The following is a 19141-nucleotide window of genomic DNA, read 5'->3' as shown; positions in this document are numbered from 1 at the left end:
TGACAGCTGTAGCATGCAGGAGGCGATGACTAAGTAAGCAGTATTTCCCAGTCCTTTACAACAAGAACAGTTGACAATTTCACCCTGTTCTGTAGCAGCCTATTCAATATCTTCAAAGGGAACTTCCCAAACTGCTTAAAACCTGGGTTAGGGCAAAAGAAAACTGTAAGTCAGACAGCGTACGTCAAACTACCACGAAAGAACATTTTACCTTGCTTTCTCAATCCCAAACAAAAGTATAACAGAGCATAGCGCAAAATATTTCCATCCTCTCGTTCCCCTGCAAGATGTGAATTCCAGCGAAAAAAAAGCAAGCACAGGGACAAACACGGAGTCCATCATCCAAAACTTTGCTCGCCCTCTGGATTTTTGTTTATAATTTAAAAAATACACTCCCACCATCATAACAAATGGGCAAAATGGGGTATCTCTGCTGGTAAATTTTCAGGGTATATGGCTGAGCAACAGTTACTAGTTTGGGAGATAAATGATACAGGGAATGTTCGGGGTTTACTTTCTTTAAACTATCTATAAATTCTGTTTTATGAATCAACGTTCCTGATCTTAAACATTCAGGAATGAAAGCAAAGTAGTGCAAGAAAGGGGTAGCCTAAGGTTAATTCAGCTCTGAAATGCGGAACAGATTCAGTGCTCCAGAAAACACTGAACATTCTGTGGCTTTAAGTGATATGCTTAAAAAAGAGGAAACATAACTGTAAATAAGCAAGAGCATTAATAATTGTCTCAGAATGCTGGCACTGAAACTTAAACAGTCTCTCTTCACTTCTTAGTTATTTACTATTAGGATTTTATACAAATGCCTATTGAAGTAGTTCCAAGTGTGATGAATATGTCTCCAAAAAGTGGGAAAGGTGTAGATGAAATTCTTTCAAGTACAGTAATTTCTTTAAAAGAACAGATAAATGAGAAATAAAGGGGATTATTTTTAATCAAATGAGGGGCAATTATGGATGACAAATATAGAAAAGCAGTGACTTAAAAATAGTTCTTGCTGTCATACATTAGAAGGGCATTAAATACCTAGCACTAGAGTTCAGGATTAATAAAGGGGTGGGGTTAAATGTTCAGTCCAAAACTCAGGCTTTTCCTGAAGAAAAACCAAAGACACGGTTGTTGTCAAAAGATGCTTATTTTCAGTTTGAGAGATTCCCAACTGTGTGAACGGACGTAATTTTTTTTTTTTTTTTCTTAGGGGAAGGGAGGAGGAAATAGTTACCTGCCTTGGTCTTCAGAAAGTCTTAGAAAGTGAGGTTCGGAGTACAGCGCGAGATAAGCGTAACCATGGCTAAAGGCTCGAACCCTTGTCCACTAAATCCAGTGGAAGGCTCCAGTCACTTCAGGGTAAGGTTGGGGACATTCTCCACCATTTGTTTTTTGGGTTTTTTTTAGTTTGCGTTGCAAAATGAAATAAACAGAAAGTGATACAGACACTTCCCTGATAGTGAAAGGGACTGATTTCCTTTTTGCCTTCAGCTTTAAATAGGCTGACAAATACAATACCTCCTTACACCGACAGGCATCCAGTTATTTTCCCAGTAGTAATGGGGACACAAATTTTAGTGTTGCTCATGCACCTCACGAAATCAGAGAATTCCTTTTCTCTCATAAAAGGTAGTGAAGATGCAACAATAGGTTTCTCCTCCAGTGTGTTAACTAAATACGGCTTTTAATCTTGGAAGGGTTTTCAGCCTGTCTATGAGCTACATAAGATGAAGTTCAGTTAAACCCATTCTGAATTACTGTAAACATTTCTTAATGTAACAGAACATGAAGAAAATGATGGTATCCTTGAGGGTTATTTTTATATAATAGTTTCTGTTGCTGACCACTTTACCAAGCTCACAACGTTTCGAGTGAAAGAGGTCACAGTTTCAGTTGTGAACTTCATAAATATCTGGAAAAGCCTTTCACTTTCTCTTCCTCGATAACAAACAATTCGCTACGCCTGCTCTTGAGTTTTCAAACTGTTGAGCCCTCTCTTTTTCAAGTACCTCCTGTCCGTCTCAGTGCATTTTTGATGACCCCCCTGGTCTATGTGCGCTCTAACGGAAGTGCCATCAGATGCGTTGCCTTCGCCGAGTGGCTTTTGTCAGAGTGGGACTTTGACAGGCTTTGCCTTTTTAAAAAGCGGAGATTATGACAAGGTTTTTTGCATGCTCAGCAATGCCAAGTCATCGTCCTGTAATATCTGCAGGTCTACATGGCTTTCTGCTCATCTTTAAGTAAGAATTGCAGTGATTTTAAAAGTCAGACAGCTCCTTCCTTCCCTCCGCCCCCGCCACCAGCAAACTAAAGTGAAGCAGTTTTCTAAAACTCCCATTCACCCGTTTGCTTTACGGGCTCCAAATTTTGCCCCTTTCACGCTGAGGATTTGATGCAGGGGCACCCAGATCCTACAGGGCAGCAAGGCTTCAGCTCCTCTCCCGAATCCCCACGTCCAAGGCAGAGTTTCCAAGCGTTGTGCAATCGCCTCGGAACCGCAGGCAGCTCCGCGGCGAAGGGGCGGAGGGGAAGGAGCGCGCTATATTCTGAATTCTGAAGCAGAGGTGGCGTATCGGGCAGGGGGGAGGGGGACGCGGGACCAGATGCTAAAATCCTCACCAAAACTACAAACGTTTCTCTCCTTGACTGTAAGAAACTCTCCCCCCACCACCGCCACCACCTTGATTTCATGCTCTATCACGTGCTGGATTTTTCCTTTTTATTTCCCCCCTCCGGAGACCTAATAAAGCTTGCTTTAACGATGGAGATCCCGAGAGCGCGTTCGAGGGAAGCGGCGACCCGGCAGCCCGGTGTCAGCGGGCGGCCAGAGCACCGCGGTGGCCGGGGCCGGGCCGGCCCGGGGCCAGCCGAGCCGAGCCGAGCCGAGCCGAGCCGCGGCGGGGAACCCGGGGCCCGGCAGCGCAGCTCCCCCCGGCACCCTCCGCCCGGGGGTCCCGCCCCGCAGGGGAAAGCGTGAGCCGTTACCTGAGCTGTCGCTTTTCCTTTTGCCGGACCTCTTCTCTGTTTCCACCGGGGACAGAGCCTGCCTGCCATAGTCCCCTGGCGCACACGCTGCCCCCGTGGGGGTGTTAGTGCCCAGGCTGGAAGAGTTTGAACACAGGACGGGGGGGTTGCTGCCCAGCTCCGGGGGTCCTCCTGAGTCGGGCTGAAGGCAGAGGCTGTGCCTGGCCGCGGCGGGAGGAGACGACATCTGAGGAATGTGCCAGTTCGTCTGCAAAGCCTGGTGCTGCTGTTGCTGGTGGTGGTGGTGGTGGTGATGGTGATGGTGGTGGTGCCCCCTATGATGCTGGCTGGCAAACATGCCCTCCTCATTGGGGTATCCCGCTATTATGCAAGAGGAAGAAGAAGAAGACAGATCAGGGTAGGACATGTGGTCAGATCTTCCATGCAGGGCAAGAGAAGACTGGGAGAAAGGGTGCAAGCTCTGCGCAGTGGCATGGGGGCTGCGCAGGCAGCCAAAGAGTGTGTGATCCATGGCATGCAAGTCTCAGGTTCCAAGCAGGAGAGTTTAGGAAAGATCCAACTTCACCACCCTTTGTCAACTTTCACTGTAAACAGATCGGGGTTGGGATTTTTTTTTCCAAAACGGCAACGACAGACTTTGCAGCAGGCAGCTGAGCTCAGATAATCCAGGTCTTTAGCCCTAGTGGCCAGTCTCCGCTGCATAAACACTCGGACCTAGATGAGCCTTTCTCAGAGCTGCTCAGATGTCAAGAAGTGGGAGAGGTTGAAGCCAATAGAAGGTGGTCCCAGAGAACTGCTTGAAGGGGGAAACAGCTCCGAGAGGTTATAAATACAGTAGTGTGTAATGTGAGCTGGGGGCTGGCTTAGCAACACAGCACTGACCACATGCAAACTCCCTCCAAAACGCCAGCGCCGTCCCCGCGCCGAGCCGCTCCGTCAGCGGGCGGCAGCGCTGCGCGCCCGCGCCCCGGGCGCCCGCGGCAGAGGCGGGGGGGCCGGCTCCGCGGGGGCGCAGCCCGCCTCTCCCTGCCCCCGGGCGGGCCGCGGTGAGCACGCCTCCCCGCAGCGGCGCCCGGCGGGGCTGCCCCGGGGCCGGAGAGGCCGCCCGCCCCCCACCCCCCCCCCGCCGATCCCCGGGCGGATCGGCGGGGGGGTGGGGGGGGAGAGGGCGGGGGGCGGCGATGTCCCCGCAGTCGCGCAGCCCCCGAAGGGCCATCACCGCCCCGTCGGGGCTAACGGGGCCGCTCGGGGTGCCGCCGCCTCCCGGGAAGCAGGCAGGGGAGCGCAATACAGGCGTGAAGCGAAATCCGCGGGCTTTACTCAGGGGCCACCACCACCGGCCCCATTCACCCGGCGGCTGGCGGGCGCTTGGCAGCCCCTCACCTGCGCGCCCAGGTGGGAGGGCGCAGCGCTGCCCAGTGCGCAGGCGACCGCGGCGGTGTGCGGGGCTGCCCGGGCCGGGGCCGGCTGCCGCCATCCCCCGCGCCGAGGAGCGCGGTGCGGCCGCGGGTGCGGGGCATTCACCCGCTCCGCCCGCACCCACCGGCCCGGCTCCCGGGATGAGCTGGAGCGCTGCCCCGGCTTCCCGCACGCACCTCACGCTGTCCCCCCAGCATCGCGGGCTGGTTCTGCAACGAAACCACCGGCGCTCACCGGGCGATCAAATCTGGCCGGGGAAAGACAAGTTTCCCTTCTTGCCCCCTGCCCCTTCAAAACAAGAACTCGCATTATTTTTATTCCCTGTATCTTCATTTTCTTCGTTGTGTCTTTAGTGGCTCAAGAGGGACAACCTAGAGAGTCTGGCCTTTTCTTTTTTTTTTTTTTTTTAACATGCGTGTAGTGGAATTATCAGTAGCCACGAAGGCAGCTGTTAACTGGTTTAAATTAGGATAATGCATTTAGTGATCACTGACCAAAGAGGTGCCCACTGCGGAAACGTTTTGTTTCTTAGCCCTTCCGCCTCGCTCTACCTTCCTCCTCCTCCCCCCAAAGAAAAAATTTAAAAAAAAAAAAAGAAAAGAAAAGAAAAGAAAAGAAAAAGAAAACCACCGCGCTCCTGCAATTTAAGTCTAAATTCTTGGGTCCATGTGCGAAAGATAAAATGAATTTCAATTGCTATTGGAAAAAATCAGGAATTGTATGAGATTTGCAAGAGCTAGTTTCTTAAACGGAAATTGAGTCCTATTTTGTGGGAAATTAGTTTTGCAGACTTTCTAAAAAAAAAATCTAAAACTTTTGTTCAGCAGCTGCTCCACTTTTCCCTGCAGTTTCAGACTGAGCTGGAACCTGCAGCAGTCTTTCGACGGTAAGATTTTCCCCCCTTTTCTGACATCTAATGCTTTTTAAAAATTGTCTTTAGATTTAACTGTAACAATGCGGTCTTTAAAAAGAGAGTGGCGTCCAAAGCAGAAGTTGCTGCCTCTGTGCACTGTTCAAAACTTGATATTTCTTCAGAATAAAGGAAATATACAGTTACAACACTGATGAAATATTTTGTGCTTTTCATTGTGTTTATCGTTTCAATATGTGCTCTAATATTAAAACAGAGGACTACAAAGAAAACTCAGTGGCTGAACCCCTCTTGGGTTCGCTAACTCGCCGGGCTGCGAGCGCAGGGGTGGTGGTGTCCCCCAGAAACGGGCAGTGCCATGAAGCGAGGCAGTTACCGGCGCGGTGCGTCGCGCCCGCAGTGGCCCCGCCGGCCCTGGCCCGTCTCCCCGCCGGCGGCGGCCCGAGGGCTGCGGGGGCGGCCCCAGGTGGGAGCGCGGGGAGCGGCGGGGCGGCCCCCCCTCCCGGGCGGTGGCTGCGCTCCGCTCCGCTCCGCTCCGCACCGCTCCGCACCGCTCCGCACCGCGGCTCTACAACCTGCTGCTGTCAGTCCGCCCGGCCCGGCCGCGGGGGCGAGACGCCGTCGGGGGGGGCCGGGGCCGGGGCCGGGGCCGGGGCCGGGGCCGGGGCGGGGGGGGGGCAGGAATGCCGGGACCCCTCCTGCAAGGGCCGCCGCCGCTGAAGCCCTGACACCGCCACAGCTGCGAAGGGGCCGGGGAAGTCCCAAACCCAAGCCAGTGTAAAAATGCCTTTTTCTTTTTTTTTTTTCTTTTTTTTTTTTTTAATTCTAGGGGATGGCCGCACAGGATTTCTCGCACAGGATAAAAAAAGTGAAATAAGTGAAGCACAATGAAGAAAGTGAGAGGGTGCGAGGGGGAGGGAGAAAGATTAGGTTTCCAAGAGAAATAAGAGACGGAGCCAAATAGCACTTTTTTAGGGAGAGGTAGGAGAGGCTCCAAAAGGTGAAGAAAAAAGAAAAAAAAAAAAAAAAAAAGAGGAACGCAATAGCAAAGTTGTAGTGGCACGACAAAGTGTTTGCCACTAGCTTCATAATCAAACCTGAATATTCGGGACTGTGTTTCCTTGGGCTCCTGAGTCCCCTAATAAATACACAAGTCCTAGATCAAGTGTTCTTATTACTTCTTCAATAAGAGATTTTAAGCACGCAAGAACTGCAAATACAAATCTCTATAGAGCTTTATGCTTTCATTTTAAACTGTCTAAAGAGAATGCATATATAGGCAACTAATGGTGAGACAAATAAACAACTTCAAATGCTTACTGAAATGAATCAAAAATTTTCTGTGTGGAGTTATCAAATAACTATGGCTGTACGATACCATCCTTTGTAAAAATTTATGACTTTTCAGTCAAAGAAAGCTTCAATGCAAACCTTTCTCAGAGAAATAATTGCCGAAGAAAGTATAAGCAGTTATTACCTCTCAATATTAATGATTGAATTCTTGTTCGTATTGTATCTTTTCAGAATGTGCGTTTGACCTACATGTGGTACAAAAGCATAACTTAAATCAATGCCAGCAAGTTTGCCCAAAGCTTATAACATCAAGTGAAAAAATAGAATGTTTTAAATATATGAAAACAGTAAACCATTTAACTCATAAAAACATCTGGAGCCAACACAGTTTGGAACATCATTTGTATTTTCATGTATGGGCTAATATTTGCATTTGCTTTGTGCTTTTCGGTTTCGGTAGTGTTTTGGTTTGTGTTTGTTTGGTTGGTTTGTTGTGTTGGGGTTTTTTTTAATTTATGATTTATGGGGGAAAAGATCAGATAATATTGACCTGAATGAACCAATGTACAATTGCTCCTCTTCAGGACTTTTGTAGTCTTGCTCAGTTTTTTTACGTTGAAGGCTGAAAGCACCATCATCCTGAATATTTATCGGAATGTAAGTAGGATTCTTGAACAGCTCTTTCTAGTGTGCAGTTTGCATATTTGCAATATGCATATTACAGTAAATTCAGAGAGATAGTCATACGGGGGGGATCACCATTTGAGTGGTATAAATTGTCATAACTTTGTTGAAGTCAGCAAAAAGATGACAATTTACACCGTTTAAGAATATTCTCCTTACTGTCAAAGAGAAAGCTTACAAATATGAATTCAGTTTATTTTAGCCAAAGATTTTATTGTACTCAAGAGCCTACCAAAGCAAGAGGACGAGATTTTATTGTACTGTAATTATGATCAGTTCGTATTTTTCCATGGCAATTTGGTGAAGGCAGGCATCATTATTTAACCTTAGAGTCAATCCAGATTCACAACAGATGTATGTTTATTTTCAGTCTTTTCTTTTTTCCCTAAATTTTGCCTGTTTAACTCCCACAGAAGCAATATAATTCGTTTCTCTTGATACCTGTGCTGCAATGGAAACCTACAGATATAAGCAATAATAAAGCCTGGGGATTATGCATCATTTCAGAGATGCTTGAATGCCTTAACTGAAAATCCTTGCACAGAAAATGAATAATTTGTTGACTGATTTGTCAAAAATGCTGGATCCCTGACTAGTTAAGAATGACGATAATCACATTTACCATTCACAAACCTACGGTACACCAGTATCTTCACTATACTTCACCATAAAAACATTTTTTTGAGAGAAATTACACTACCACAATGCATACCACATAACTTTAACATTGCATTTCTGTGGTGTACTTCCATTTCACTCTTTTTAACGTTTACATGTGCCATGGTTTAACACATCAGACACAATTTTTGCTTTAAAGACTACAACATATCTATAAAAACTTTAAGCCTGAATCCATATTTTCAGCTACTTCTCCCATATACATATGGATTCTGATCTAATTTTCATGATCTCCAAGTATTACAAATTTTAAAGCTATGCCAGCAATTTAGTATATTACATAAAAGTTGTGCTGAACTAGGAGGCCCTCACTGAAAATGATTTACAAGTTTGCATTACATCATTAAAAGTTATTTGAATTGCCAGCCCATTCTAACCAGTAAAATATCTTATGCTTCCTATTTAATTTAAATAAACCAATGAAATATTAAAATGGTTAATGTACTTGAGGCTTCACACCTGAACTATGATGTTTCAGGAATGCTTTTAGAGTTTAAGCTATGGGAAACTTGCATTCCACATCATTAGATATTCAAAACCCCCAGAAAAAGTTCTCTTCAAAACTTTGGTGTGTGTTTGTTTTAAACAGATAATTTATTTGCAAACTGAACCATCTTGCACAATACTATTTGTTTCCCAATCTGCATGTTATATTGCACTTTAACAATTGTTTCATTCTTTCTAGTATTATCTCCACTTAAGAATGCTGAACTAAAAAAATGGTTATGTCAAGCCTTGTAGGGTACTTAATAATACATATCTTTCATTTCTATTTAGAAATGTATTCAAAGTGCATGTGCAGGCAAGTCAATGATGCCTGAAAAATATGTTTTCCATTTTGTTTTCTCCAGACCTTGACAGTTAGACACTACACTCGGTCCATTCTCCTATTAAAATTACTAATCACAGAGGAAAAAAAAAGGCTTGTGTTTTTATGTATTATTCATTTTATTATTTGATACAATTTGTATTGTGGATTTTGATCTGTATGTGCATTTGAAAGACATTTTACCAGAGCCCTCATTGAAAATACAGACACAGTTTTGCACGGAAGAAAGGCAAAGTGTATTTTCAGCACTCTGTATTTTTAACAACGCTTGCTTCTTACTGTGCTGCGCAATTAATATTTTGCTGATTATACTTCAAGTTTTAGCCACCCAGAACAAAAAATACAGATGATTCAAATCTTTGTGCATCAAATGTTTTGCGCTATGACTTATAGCCGTTTACTGGTTAAATATGCAGCGTGCTGCCATTACAAAGACTGAAATAGAGAAAAAACCCTACCATTACCCTGAAATATTTATTGTCCCCTGGCTGACATTTCCAGGCCCTAGCAGGACCAGCAGCAGGGGGCATATTTCATAATTCTGCCTCCATCAGGGGACGTTAGGAGAGTGATAAGTCACTAATCTTCATCACCTCTTTTACACATTAATGAGTAAAATACTACTCGCAGTGTGTATTCCTAGTCATTTCTAATTTGCTCTGCTCTGCAGCGAGAAAAAGACACATATGCATATATCTACACACCAAGAACAAACTACAAAATATCTAGGTTTGAATAGCTGCTGGGATTATGTCACTTACTTTGCAGGTGTGTTTCCTTATGATTTATAGTGTGATGGGCTCTAGACTTGGAGCAGAAACCCCTAACCAGCTAGTATTCGGAACAGAAAGATATTCACTGCCCTGAAGAGCTGAGGCTCTGTTCATTTCACCAGTTTCACATGGTAGCACTCCTGTGTTTTTAGAGAGTCCTGTCTGCGTTCATGGGGATTTGCTTGGCTAAAAGCATTTGTAGGATTGGAACCTTAATTAATAATAGCTGTAGGAAATAAAAAGCTAAAAATTGCATGTACTTTTATTATGCATAACTGCATCATGCTCCTCAAAGCCTAATATCAGATAACACTAATAACAGATATTGGATAGGAGAAATTAAATATAAAGTAACAACTGTTTGAAATTATTATTTTAGATTCACATGAGGGTTTTTTTAGATGCAGATATGGCTTGTGAAAGAATGAGGGAAAAAAAATTAAAAGCAAGCTAGATTTCCCTAAAAAACACATGCCAAGATGAGCTTAATTTGCAGAGACATCACCAAAAGACAAAATCGTATGTCTCAGATTCTGATTCTGGAAACTATTTTAAGTTTGCTGGCATCAATGACCCTACTGATGTTAAAAATAATAGGCAAGTTCTTAACTGTCTTGAAGAAAGGTCCAAGTGGCATACCTTAAGGAGACTGACACCTTCCAAAACCATATCTGCAAAAACTCTTTTTTTTTGTTTTATTTCCCCAAAACAGAATGTAGCTTTATCGATGAGCTGTGAATATATTATACTACTTCTTGAAATTAACCTTTCCAAGATATTTGTATTTGTTATGCTTTATTAGGCATCACACTGTCCTTTGATACAACGCAGATAGATCTCAGGGTGGGTTCAATGAACTATTCCAGTAAGGAACTGCCTTTGAGGCGCTTTCACATCATCTAAGTATACATATCGGACTTGGGCACACTGGATCACTCTCAGGAGCCACCTTCCTCTCTTCATCGATGCCTATCTCATATATTTCATTTAAATCAGATGTCCACAGTAAAAGTGTGAAGCCCATTTTTTCCTATCCCTTCTTTTCCAAATGGGAAGTGCCTAGCACCGTGGGCTCAGTGAAGCTCAGCCGTACAGCAAGGAAGAGGTATATTATTTGGCATACTTTTCAGCTGACTGAGTCACAAATGCAAAATCCAGCACGTGGGGACACTGTCTGGATTTCTGCAATTCCCTCATAGGCATTTTGTCCATGAACTTTACGCATTTGTGCATTTGAGCTGTAGAACGTATCACTTAGGGATTCCGATTTTATTTAATAATCCAAGCATATTTCAATACAAGATGGTAAACTAAAAATATTTTCCATTTAACTGTTTCAAAACGCCATGTGCAAGAGAGCACAACAAAACGGGATTAACTCGTAACATATGCAACTCTTATTTTTGCAAGAGCAGTATATACCCCTAAATCCAGACTGCAGCATCTGGAGGCATAGCATGTCTCTAATGGAAGAGAAAGGCACGAGACGTGTCAGCTTCTTGGCTATGTTACACTGGAAGCCGTGCCTTTCCCTTCGTGATACCCAGTACAACTCTGATTAAAACTAATAAAACAGACCCTGTCCAGGTAAACTGCCTTGGAAGCATTTTGGATTTTTCATCTCATTAGTTGTAGGCAGTAGGATTAAGCTGAGATAGATATTTACAATATAAAAAAAAATCTTATCTAAAGCTCTTTCATTTGAAACAATCAAGTTTGAATGAAAACTAATATCCCATGGTATGAATCATGTGTGCACAGTGCATCCAAACACACAAATTCCCGTTTGGAAACAAGTTTTGCTGTCACCAAGATATTTGTATTGCCTCTTTCTTATTACTGCTTTTTACCTCTAGTAGTATTACAAATAATATATTCCTCATATACTTTTACTACTGTGATCAGCTTGGTAGAGACTCTGAAAATATTTTAGAGGAATAATTCATCCTTTAAATGTTTTACAACATGAACTGTCTTCAGACTTGACCTTGAGAAGTGCTGAGTCTTTTCTTTTCCCCATCGACCTCGCAGGATCAACTTCATTGTTAGCCTGTAATAGCAATTTTTAAAAGTGCAGCTAAACATAAATGCCATTCCTTGTGGTTACAGAAAAAAACCCAACAAACCCAAACGCTAAAAATTGCATTTTGAAACAAACGTATATGAAAGAGACCAGGTGGATAAAATATTTTACTAATGCATTTTCAAATTTTATTGCACTAAAATCATTAAACAATCTGCTAAACAAGTTGAGACGTCTAATTTTAAATTTTCTTTCATTCATTTTTATCAGTTAATATCCTCTGTTATATTGATAGTAAGCACGGGAGAAAGTACGCCTGTCTGTTGTAGTTATTCTTATTTGCAGAAAAAAGTAGAAACTGAGAAACTGCATTGCTACGAATATTTGTTTACTAAACTTTGAAAATCCTATCATGAACAGCATACTGGATGTATAAATACACACATGCATACACTAAAAGAGGGTGTTCAACCATGCAAAAATACGAGCGTACCTCCAGGCTCAAACCCTTAATGTACGATAAAAACAAATAAGGTTAGTGCCTGCTTTCTTTTAATAATAGGGAGAGTTCTTAGATGCATTATGCAAAATTAGAAAACCTCGCATTAAAGCAAATGATGGAGTAGAAAAAGCTCTTTGCACAGATTACCAGACAAAGTTCTGACTTCGCTTCCTAGCAGAGTAAAATGTTTGGGAATGCATCTAATCTAACACACCCTATAAAACTCTACAGTAGTCCCTGGTACAACAGTGAGCTGTACAGAAGAAAGGTCATATCCCAGAGCAAAATTCCAAGATTTCAGTCTGTGGTCCAAAACTGCCTGTTTAATTTCTAAATTGTGAAGCTGTATACCCATTTTGGAAAGTGGGTAGGTAGTCTTCCCTTATACATGTACAGTAATTTCATTATGTATGACCCTTTGCAGCTATGCTAATGAAGCTTTTTTTAAAACACACCTTGACGTGATGATGATAATATTTTGCCCTAAAAATAAGTCATATATTTAATTTCGAATATGGCAGGCATGGCATGTATCCAGGGGTGCATGCAGTAAGTTTACCCTGTACAATTTACCCTGTCAATCAGACTTTCCCAAATGAAGTCCCATAAATATGAACATACATTGCTTGCTTGTTTTCTTTTTTTTTTTTTTTTTTTTTGAAGTTTCCTTTATTGGTATCATAATAGTATGACCCAAATATAAGGAAATAACCATATCATATTAAACACAGGAATACGCTTTCACAGTCGTTTATTGTGCATAGCTAGTAAACATTTCCTGGCAAACAATTTAGAGAGTCCATAAATTCCATCCTAACGCTACTTCCGTAGCTAGATGCAATGCACCATACACGAGGGTATTAGCTCAGTCTCTCTCATCCGGAATGGGTGGATTGGAATTGAAAAATCCCCACCCCCCCATTATAGCACCATATGTCTCGAAAGTCTATCCTCTCTCAGGGCAAACGGCTCCTCTCAGATCCGCCTGATGGATCACGACTAAAACGCTGCTGTCCCTCACTATTTAATCTAACAGCATTTCTGAAGTAGCTATCAGGAGAGCACGATGAGCCAAGCATCCCTTTGGCGTTAGTGGCAGTTCCCCACGCGGAGACTATCAGGGATATGGAATAGCAGAGGGAAAATCTACCGCACCATGCCAATTTGTACAGAAAATTTGATCCTCAGGCTAGGGGTAGGGAAAAGAAGAAAACCCCTCGCTCCAGAAAAGTAAGCAGTGCTCAGGATTCCCCAGTTCCTTACGTAACCAGTTAACCAGTGTTAGTAGACCAGATTTGCAGCATCTTCAGAGGTGAGGAGTCTACAAGACTTTCAAACAATATAGTTTTATTGTGTTTATAGATTGAGTGATTATTTCGGGGAACAATTTACCCCTAAAGATTTTTGGTGGATTAGATTTCTGCTCAATCTTTTTCAATTCTTTTCTGTGTGTGCGTCAATTTATAACGGAAAAAAAAAATCCTTTAAATGACCCTCAGAACGTTTGGCATTTGAAAGAATTTGTGTGAGATGATCGTGTTAAGGTGAAGTTCATTACGCCAGCAGAAGAGACTAAACTGACATATTTCCACCAGTTTGTGCCCTTATTACAGGTATACATTAATATCATTCCTGTTACAGCTATTATTTCCAGATTATTTTGGATTGAAAACAGTTAGCAAAAATCTGGACTCCTTCCAAGGCTCCAAAGACCAGCTCAAAAGCTCAAAGGGGTTCAGTCACCATGTCAATGTTACGCTTTACGATCTTTAATTTTACAGGATATAATATTAAAACCTCTCCCCCGTACCCCTTGAATCAGAATTTGAGAAGGGTCGTGTGATAACAAAGATGACTAAAGGCAGAAAGATTTTATTTCACTGGTTGTGGAAGTCTTTTTTGTTTTTAATTCCTCGCTTTTAAAATTGTCTTTCATTTATTTATGTGGAATGGATCCACTGTTAAACAAACAGTTCTCTTCTTAGTTACTGGTTTCATTATATATATTTGATAATCCATGTATATTATCATAATCTTTCATCAAATGCGCTCTCCTTTGGAAGATTATTACGTGAACAACAAAGGCTTTGGAGTACGAAGTACAATGGATTATTGCACCTTTTGAAACAAATTAAAATGACCAGGATATCAGGGCTCTAGAATTTCAGGCTTTTTTTCCTCTGTTCTCCTTTGCCCACGGTTCGTCAGCAGACCTTGCACAAGCATCCCTCATTTTCTGGCTACTCATCTTTACAACCTCCCTGTACTTCCTCCTAGTACCTCTAAGGCACCGAGTTCAGCCACGAGTCCTTCAGCGGTACTCTGAAGAGAAGTAGTTTGTGGTCTGCAATTTGCTCAGCTTATTGTCTGATGATAAAGCCCCTAATTCCTTTCCTGGACCAGGACCTCCGCCAGCTTCCTTTCATTGTGCACATGGGCAAACAGAGCAAGAAGAAAGATAACGCTCCGCTTGTTCAGCACAACTCCAGCAATCATTTTCTCTTTTATGTTTCCAGTGAATCTGATTGCTGGCAAAAGCTGCCAGAAAAAGACAAGTCTGATCAGAGGGAGCATGAGCAGAGAAAGTCCAGTTTCCCAGATACGTAGCCTCAAGGACTATTCTGTACTGGTGTTAGGGTGTATCAGACATCGGGCCCAGTCAACCTCAGCCTCTCCGAAATAAAACAAGTATTCCTGCTCATGTGAACATCCCCTAATAACCATTTTGCTGTGAATACTTGTCTGATTGGCAGAATACGCTATTTTCTCATATTGAGCATTACGTTCATGCATGGTTATGTGGATTTTTTTTCCTGACTCTCCTCATGGTACATAATACCAATAACAAATTCAATTCATGTGTTCTGTGTACATTAAATAGTAGGAAATACATCTGTGTAGAAAGTATAGCTAGTTCCTGTGCTTGCAGAGTCTCTCTGGATTTATTGTATTGAAGCCAAATCTATTGTTAATCCATTTAATACTGATTGTATTCTACAAATATGTTTGGTGTTTCCTTTTGGAACTGTCATATTCGTAAGGCAGTATTATATGTTCATAAGGTACTGGTATAAAATCACTAAAAACAGGTAATACATTGTGTTCTTGCTGAAAAAATACTTATAACTTCACTAATTAATTTTAGATGGTGACAAGTTGAATGATCAGTAATATTTTAATAGGATCTCTGTGGAGATCTTTGCCCTTTTGCATCAGGTGCTGTGGACTGAATGGGAGAGCTAAAGGAAAGATAAAGGGTAAAACAAATGAAACCAGACCATTATAAGGCCGCTATACCTAAAAATAGAAACGTATACTGCAGATATTCAGTTCAGGTCTGTTGTTAATAGTTTGTTTGCAACACAAATAGAAATGCTGTATTCCTCTTTAAAAACGTTTCTAGGGAATCATATAGCAAGAATTAGGAGATGCAGTCCCTGAAAGCATTCTTATATAATACCATTTTTTTAATAGGTTTCACCGTCCTAAAGAATGGGATTAAATCAGGGTGAGGTAATTGGGAGTTATGGTCCAGTTAGTGAACTTTACCATGAAGCTAGTGGCAAGTTAAATCATTATAATATGGAACAGCATTCTGTGAAGAAAATTGCTGGAAGTCTTAACAGTTTGAGTGCTACTGACTTCAAAGAAGCTGGAATTTCAGACCAAATTTCCAGAATTTTATAATTTCTTATAATTGTAGCTGCATTTTTGGTCTGTGTATTTCTGCTTAAAGCATCGAAGTGAGCAATCTGCATACGATACTGTAAATAAACAGAGGCTACGAGAGAGCACTGTGAATCCAGGTTCACACTTTACTCCTACCAAAAAACCCAAACGGCTTCTGTACTTTAAATCTTTCACACCTCTCAGTAATTGTGTCAATATTTTTAAAGCCATACTCTATTACGAAACAATAATTCAAATTGTAGTTATATCAGACTGACATTTTATATCTCACTTTTTATGCCTCGTTTGAAAGATTCTCATTGCTGTCACATTTAAATAATAATTTTAAAAGTCTGTATTTCTTCCATACAGGTCATGAAATATCTTAACATGGAAAAAATGCTTATGGGGTATGGAATAATATTAACATGAGCTGGAAACCTCAGAGTGTCCGTAATAAAACATCAGCTACATTAAACAAATCAAAAATGACAATTTCCCTAACTGCATCCAACACGGAGGAATTCTCTACTAGACTTCAGTGTGACAGAGGAATCAGAGAATTAAAAATTAATTGCTTACATGCACATAGCTACAACTTGATTATATTTGTTATGAGCAAATGAATCAAACCCAAGTATTTTTATATTTGTTGATATAAGACGGTCGGCTTTTATAAAGTGGACAGTCAGTGTGAACCAGTTATTTGGAGAAAGTATTAAAGGAAAAAATTGACTGAAAACTTCAATCTGCTAAAGAGCACTGTAAAGGATAGCTCAAAAAAGTCACAATCAAGGAAAAACCTCCTACACTTTTATTAAAAATAATAAAATGACTGTACGTGAAGGCAGCTACTAAAAAAAACCCAAAAAACAAAACAAAACAAAAGGTAGGAGCAGGGGATAATGTAGCAATTAATGTAAATTAGAAGCTGGGAATTTTAGAGCATTGATAGAGCAAAGAAAACCAAAGGTCACAAAGAGAAAACAGAGATAAGGACAATATGAAGAGATTTTGAAATTATATTATAAACAAAAATCCTAACAGCTGCCTTGCTCCATTATTAAATGGAAATTAATAAGACTTTTTGTAATAGCATTAAAAAAAAGGCATTCTCAAATACTTTTATTCTGCATTTTGGGAAAAATCCAAATGATGTATTCATATCAGATGATTATGATGAAGCTCTATTTCAGTAGTGGCACAGGAGAACGTTAAATAGCAGCTAATAAAACTAGACATTTTTAAAATCAGTAGACCCGAATAATTTGCATGGAGGTATTTTAATACATTTGGCAGAGAACCTGTCTGCACGGTGAGTGAGGACTTTTAGTACATCTTGGAGAACCAGGGACGTTCAAGAGAACTATACAAAAAATTTTTGTCAATAGTTAAAAAGAATAAATGTGATGACCTAAATGTCTATAGGCATTTCAACTTCACGTTGATCTCAAGCAAAATAAGGAATGGCTTCTAGGAATATTAGTTCATTTTAATCAAAGCAGTAAGAACAGAAATTTATGGAAAATTATCTTGCCAAAGCTAACTAGATATCATTTAATAAGAGTATATATTTGGTAGGATAAAAGTAATTTTAGTAGTATTAAATATGCAGAGGAATATTGGAAAGTCTTTTAGTTGGTAATCATAATATTTTGATGAAGAAAAAATTTATTAAAATCAATATTGTAACTATTAAATAGAGTCAGATCTCAGTCTCAAGCATGTAATAAGTGGGGAAAAATAATCAGTGGTGTTTATTTTAATGGTGACCCACAAATGCATGGCCCTGTGGTATTTTTTTTCCTATCTGTGACTCTTTTATTAGTGGTAAGAAAACATATTTAGAAAGTTTGCATTTGAAATGATTGGAAGATCAGTAAATAAAGTGCGGGCCAAGTCACTGTGGAACCCAGATTGCTCAGGAAACTGGCCACAGTTAAACAAACTGCAAATTTCAGTCCAGGCAAACATAAGACCCTCCTTTAATAACAAAGACTGTCACTACTACAAGGTAGGGACCCTGCCCACAGACTGAAGTCAGTCTGAAAAAGCCTGTGGGGCAGATAATCTGCTGGGAAGAGCTATGAGTACCTGAGGGTAGACACAGATCTGATACAACCCATGGGCACACCACCAGAGAAATGCACGATATGATTGTGTTACCTCTGTCCTTGGCGCGAATGCAACCAGTTCTGGAAATACTGTGTCCACAATTCAAGAGAAATTGTTGAAAAATTGGAAAAGGTTCTGAGGAAAGCAACAAGAATGATGAAAGGACTGGAAAACATTCCTTGTAATGAAAGACTGAAGGAGCTCAATCTATTTAGGTTATCAGAGAGACGTTTAAAAGGCTACTTGATCACAGCTTATAAATAACTATGTGCGAAACAGAAATTTGATAACACTAGAGTTTTCAGTCCAGTGACAAAGGTATAACAGAAGCCAGTGGTTAGAAGATGTAGTTGGAGAAACACGCTGGAAGGTTTAAATCAAGATCGAATGCTTTTCTCCATTAAAATCTATGCTATAGTTCACCAAAAAAAAAAAAAAAAAGGAAAAAGAAAAAAAGAAAAATTCACAAAAGTTCTGGTGCCCCTTACACAGGAGGGGAAGAGTGAATAGATGACCATAATAGCCTTTCAGTTTTATAGGCCATGAATCTACAGCTTCAATTGCAGACTTCTCTGCTCCGTATTTTCTTACGCCATCACTGGGCAGATCCAACCAGTGTGAAGTTAATCGGAACCAGGTGGAGCCTGCTTTTTGCAGCACAGGGGAGCTTCCCCCTGAAGCTACGTTGGATAAGACCAGGATCTGACCGGACCGAAGGAATTAATGCAGCATGAAGAGCGCGTGTCTATCATATTGATGCCTAACATTTCTAATTATTTCAAAATGTATTGATATTTGAATGAATATAAAACACTACCTGGAGGGGTGAAATATGGTAAATTTTAAGGCAAAGTGATTTTAACCCCCCCACACACCTTATCGGCTCCAGAGAAATAAAAGGAAAATTACGCACAAACACACAGAGTACTGCTTGAGTGAGGCAGAGCAGAGGAGAGAGGGCTAACTCATTTTGCTTGAGTTTTGTGCTCTTGAGAATAGCGTAGGTCCGAAAGCTTTCCTTCAACCACAGAAGTTTCTGCATTAGCATTCTCGTTAGGAGAGTCTGCAGGAGGAGGTGGAGCAACAAAGGAAAGAGAAATGCTAACGGAAAAAACACATATAAACAACATACCATATGCAGGACACTCACCATATGCCAGCCTCACTTTTTTCCTCTCTCTCTAATGTGGTCCAATAATTCCAGTCATCTAGAGGGTTATTCACACTGTCTACTTTAGGCATCTGATTTAGGTGCTTTGATTTGCAGCTGCCCCCTCCTCCCCAGCCCCCGGCACCT

At 41.4% G+C, this 19141-nt stretch overlaps 1 protein-coding gene and 1 long non-coding RNA gene across 3 annotated transcripts in view; one reads left to right on the top strand and one right to left on the bottom strand.

Moving 5' to 3' along the window:
* MEOX2 (mesenchyme homeobox 2) overlaps nucleotides 1-3843 on the bottom strand; it is a 54389-nt gene extending 50546 nt beyond the window's left edge. The window contains exons 1-2 of one of the 2 annotated variants that reach the window (XM_075746079.1): nucleotides 3557-3829; nucleotides 2989-3348 (exon numbers count right to left, since the gene is read on the bottom strand). In XM_075746079.1, coding sequence (XP_075602194.1) covers nucleotides 2989-3325 — 337 coding nt within the window. In that variant the 5' untranslated portion in view covers nucleotides 3326-3348; nucleotides 3557-3829. Of the gene's footprint in view, nucleotides 1-2988 lie in introns of both variants that reach the window. The other variant, XM_075746078.1, reaches the window with a different exon arrangement.
* A 933-nt stretch (nucleotides 3844-4776) lies between these two features.
* LOC142600573 (uncharacterized) lies at nucleotides 4777-18306 on the top strand. Its single transcript, XR_012834132.1, has 2 exons — nucleotides 4777-5293; nucleotides 16102-18306. It is a non-coding gene; the product is annotated as an uncharacterized LOC142600573 (long non-coding RNA).
* Nucleotides 18307-19141: the final 835 nt, after the last annotated feature.

The sequence above is a fragment of the Balearica regulorum genome, chromosome 2 (genome assembly GCF_011004875.1).
Source record: "Balearica regulorum gibbericeps isolate bBalReg1 chromosome 2, bBalReg1.pri, whole genome shotgun sequence".
Lineage (NCBI taxonomy): Eukaryota > Metazoa > Chordata > Aves > Gruiformes > Gruidae > Balearica > Balearica regulorum.
The sequence above is the reverse complement of the archived record's forward strand: the minus strand, read 5'-3'. Positions and strand labels throughout refer to the sequence as shown.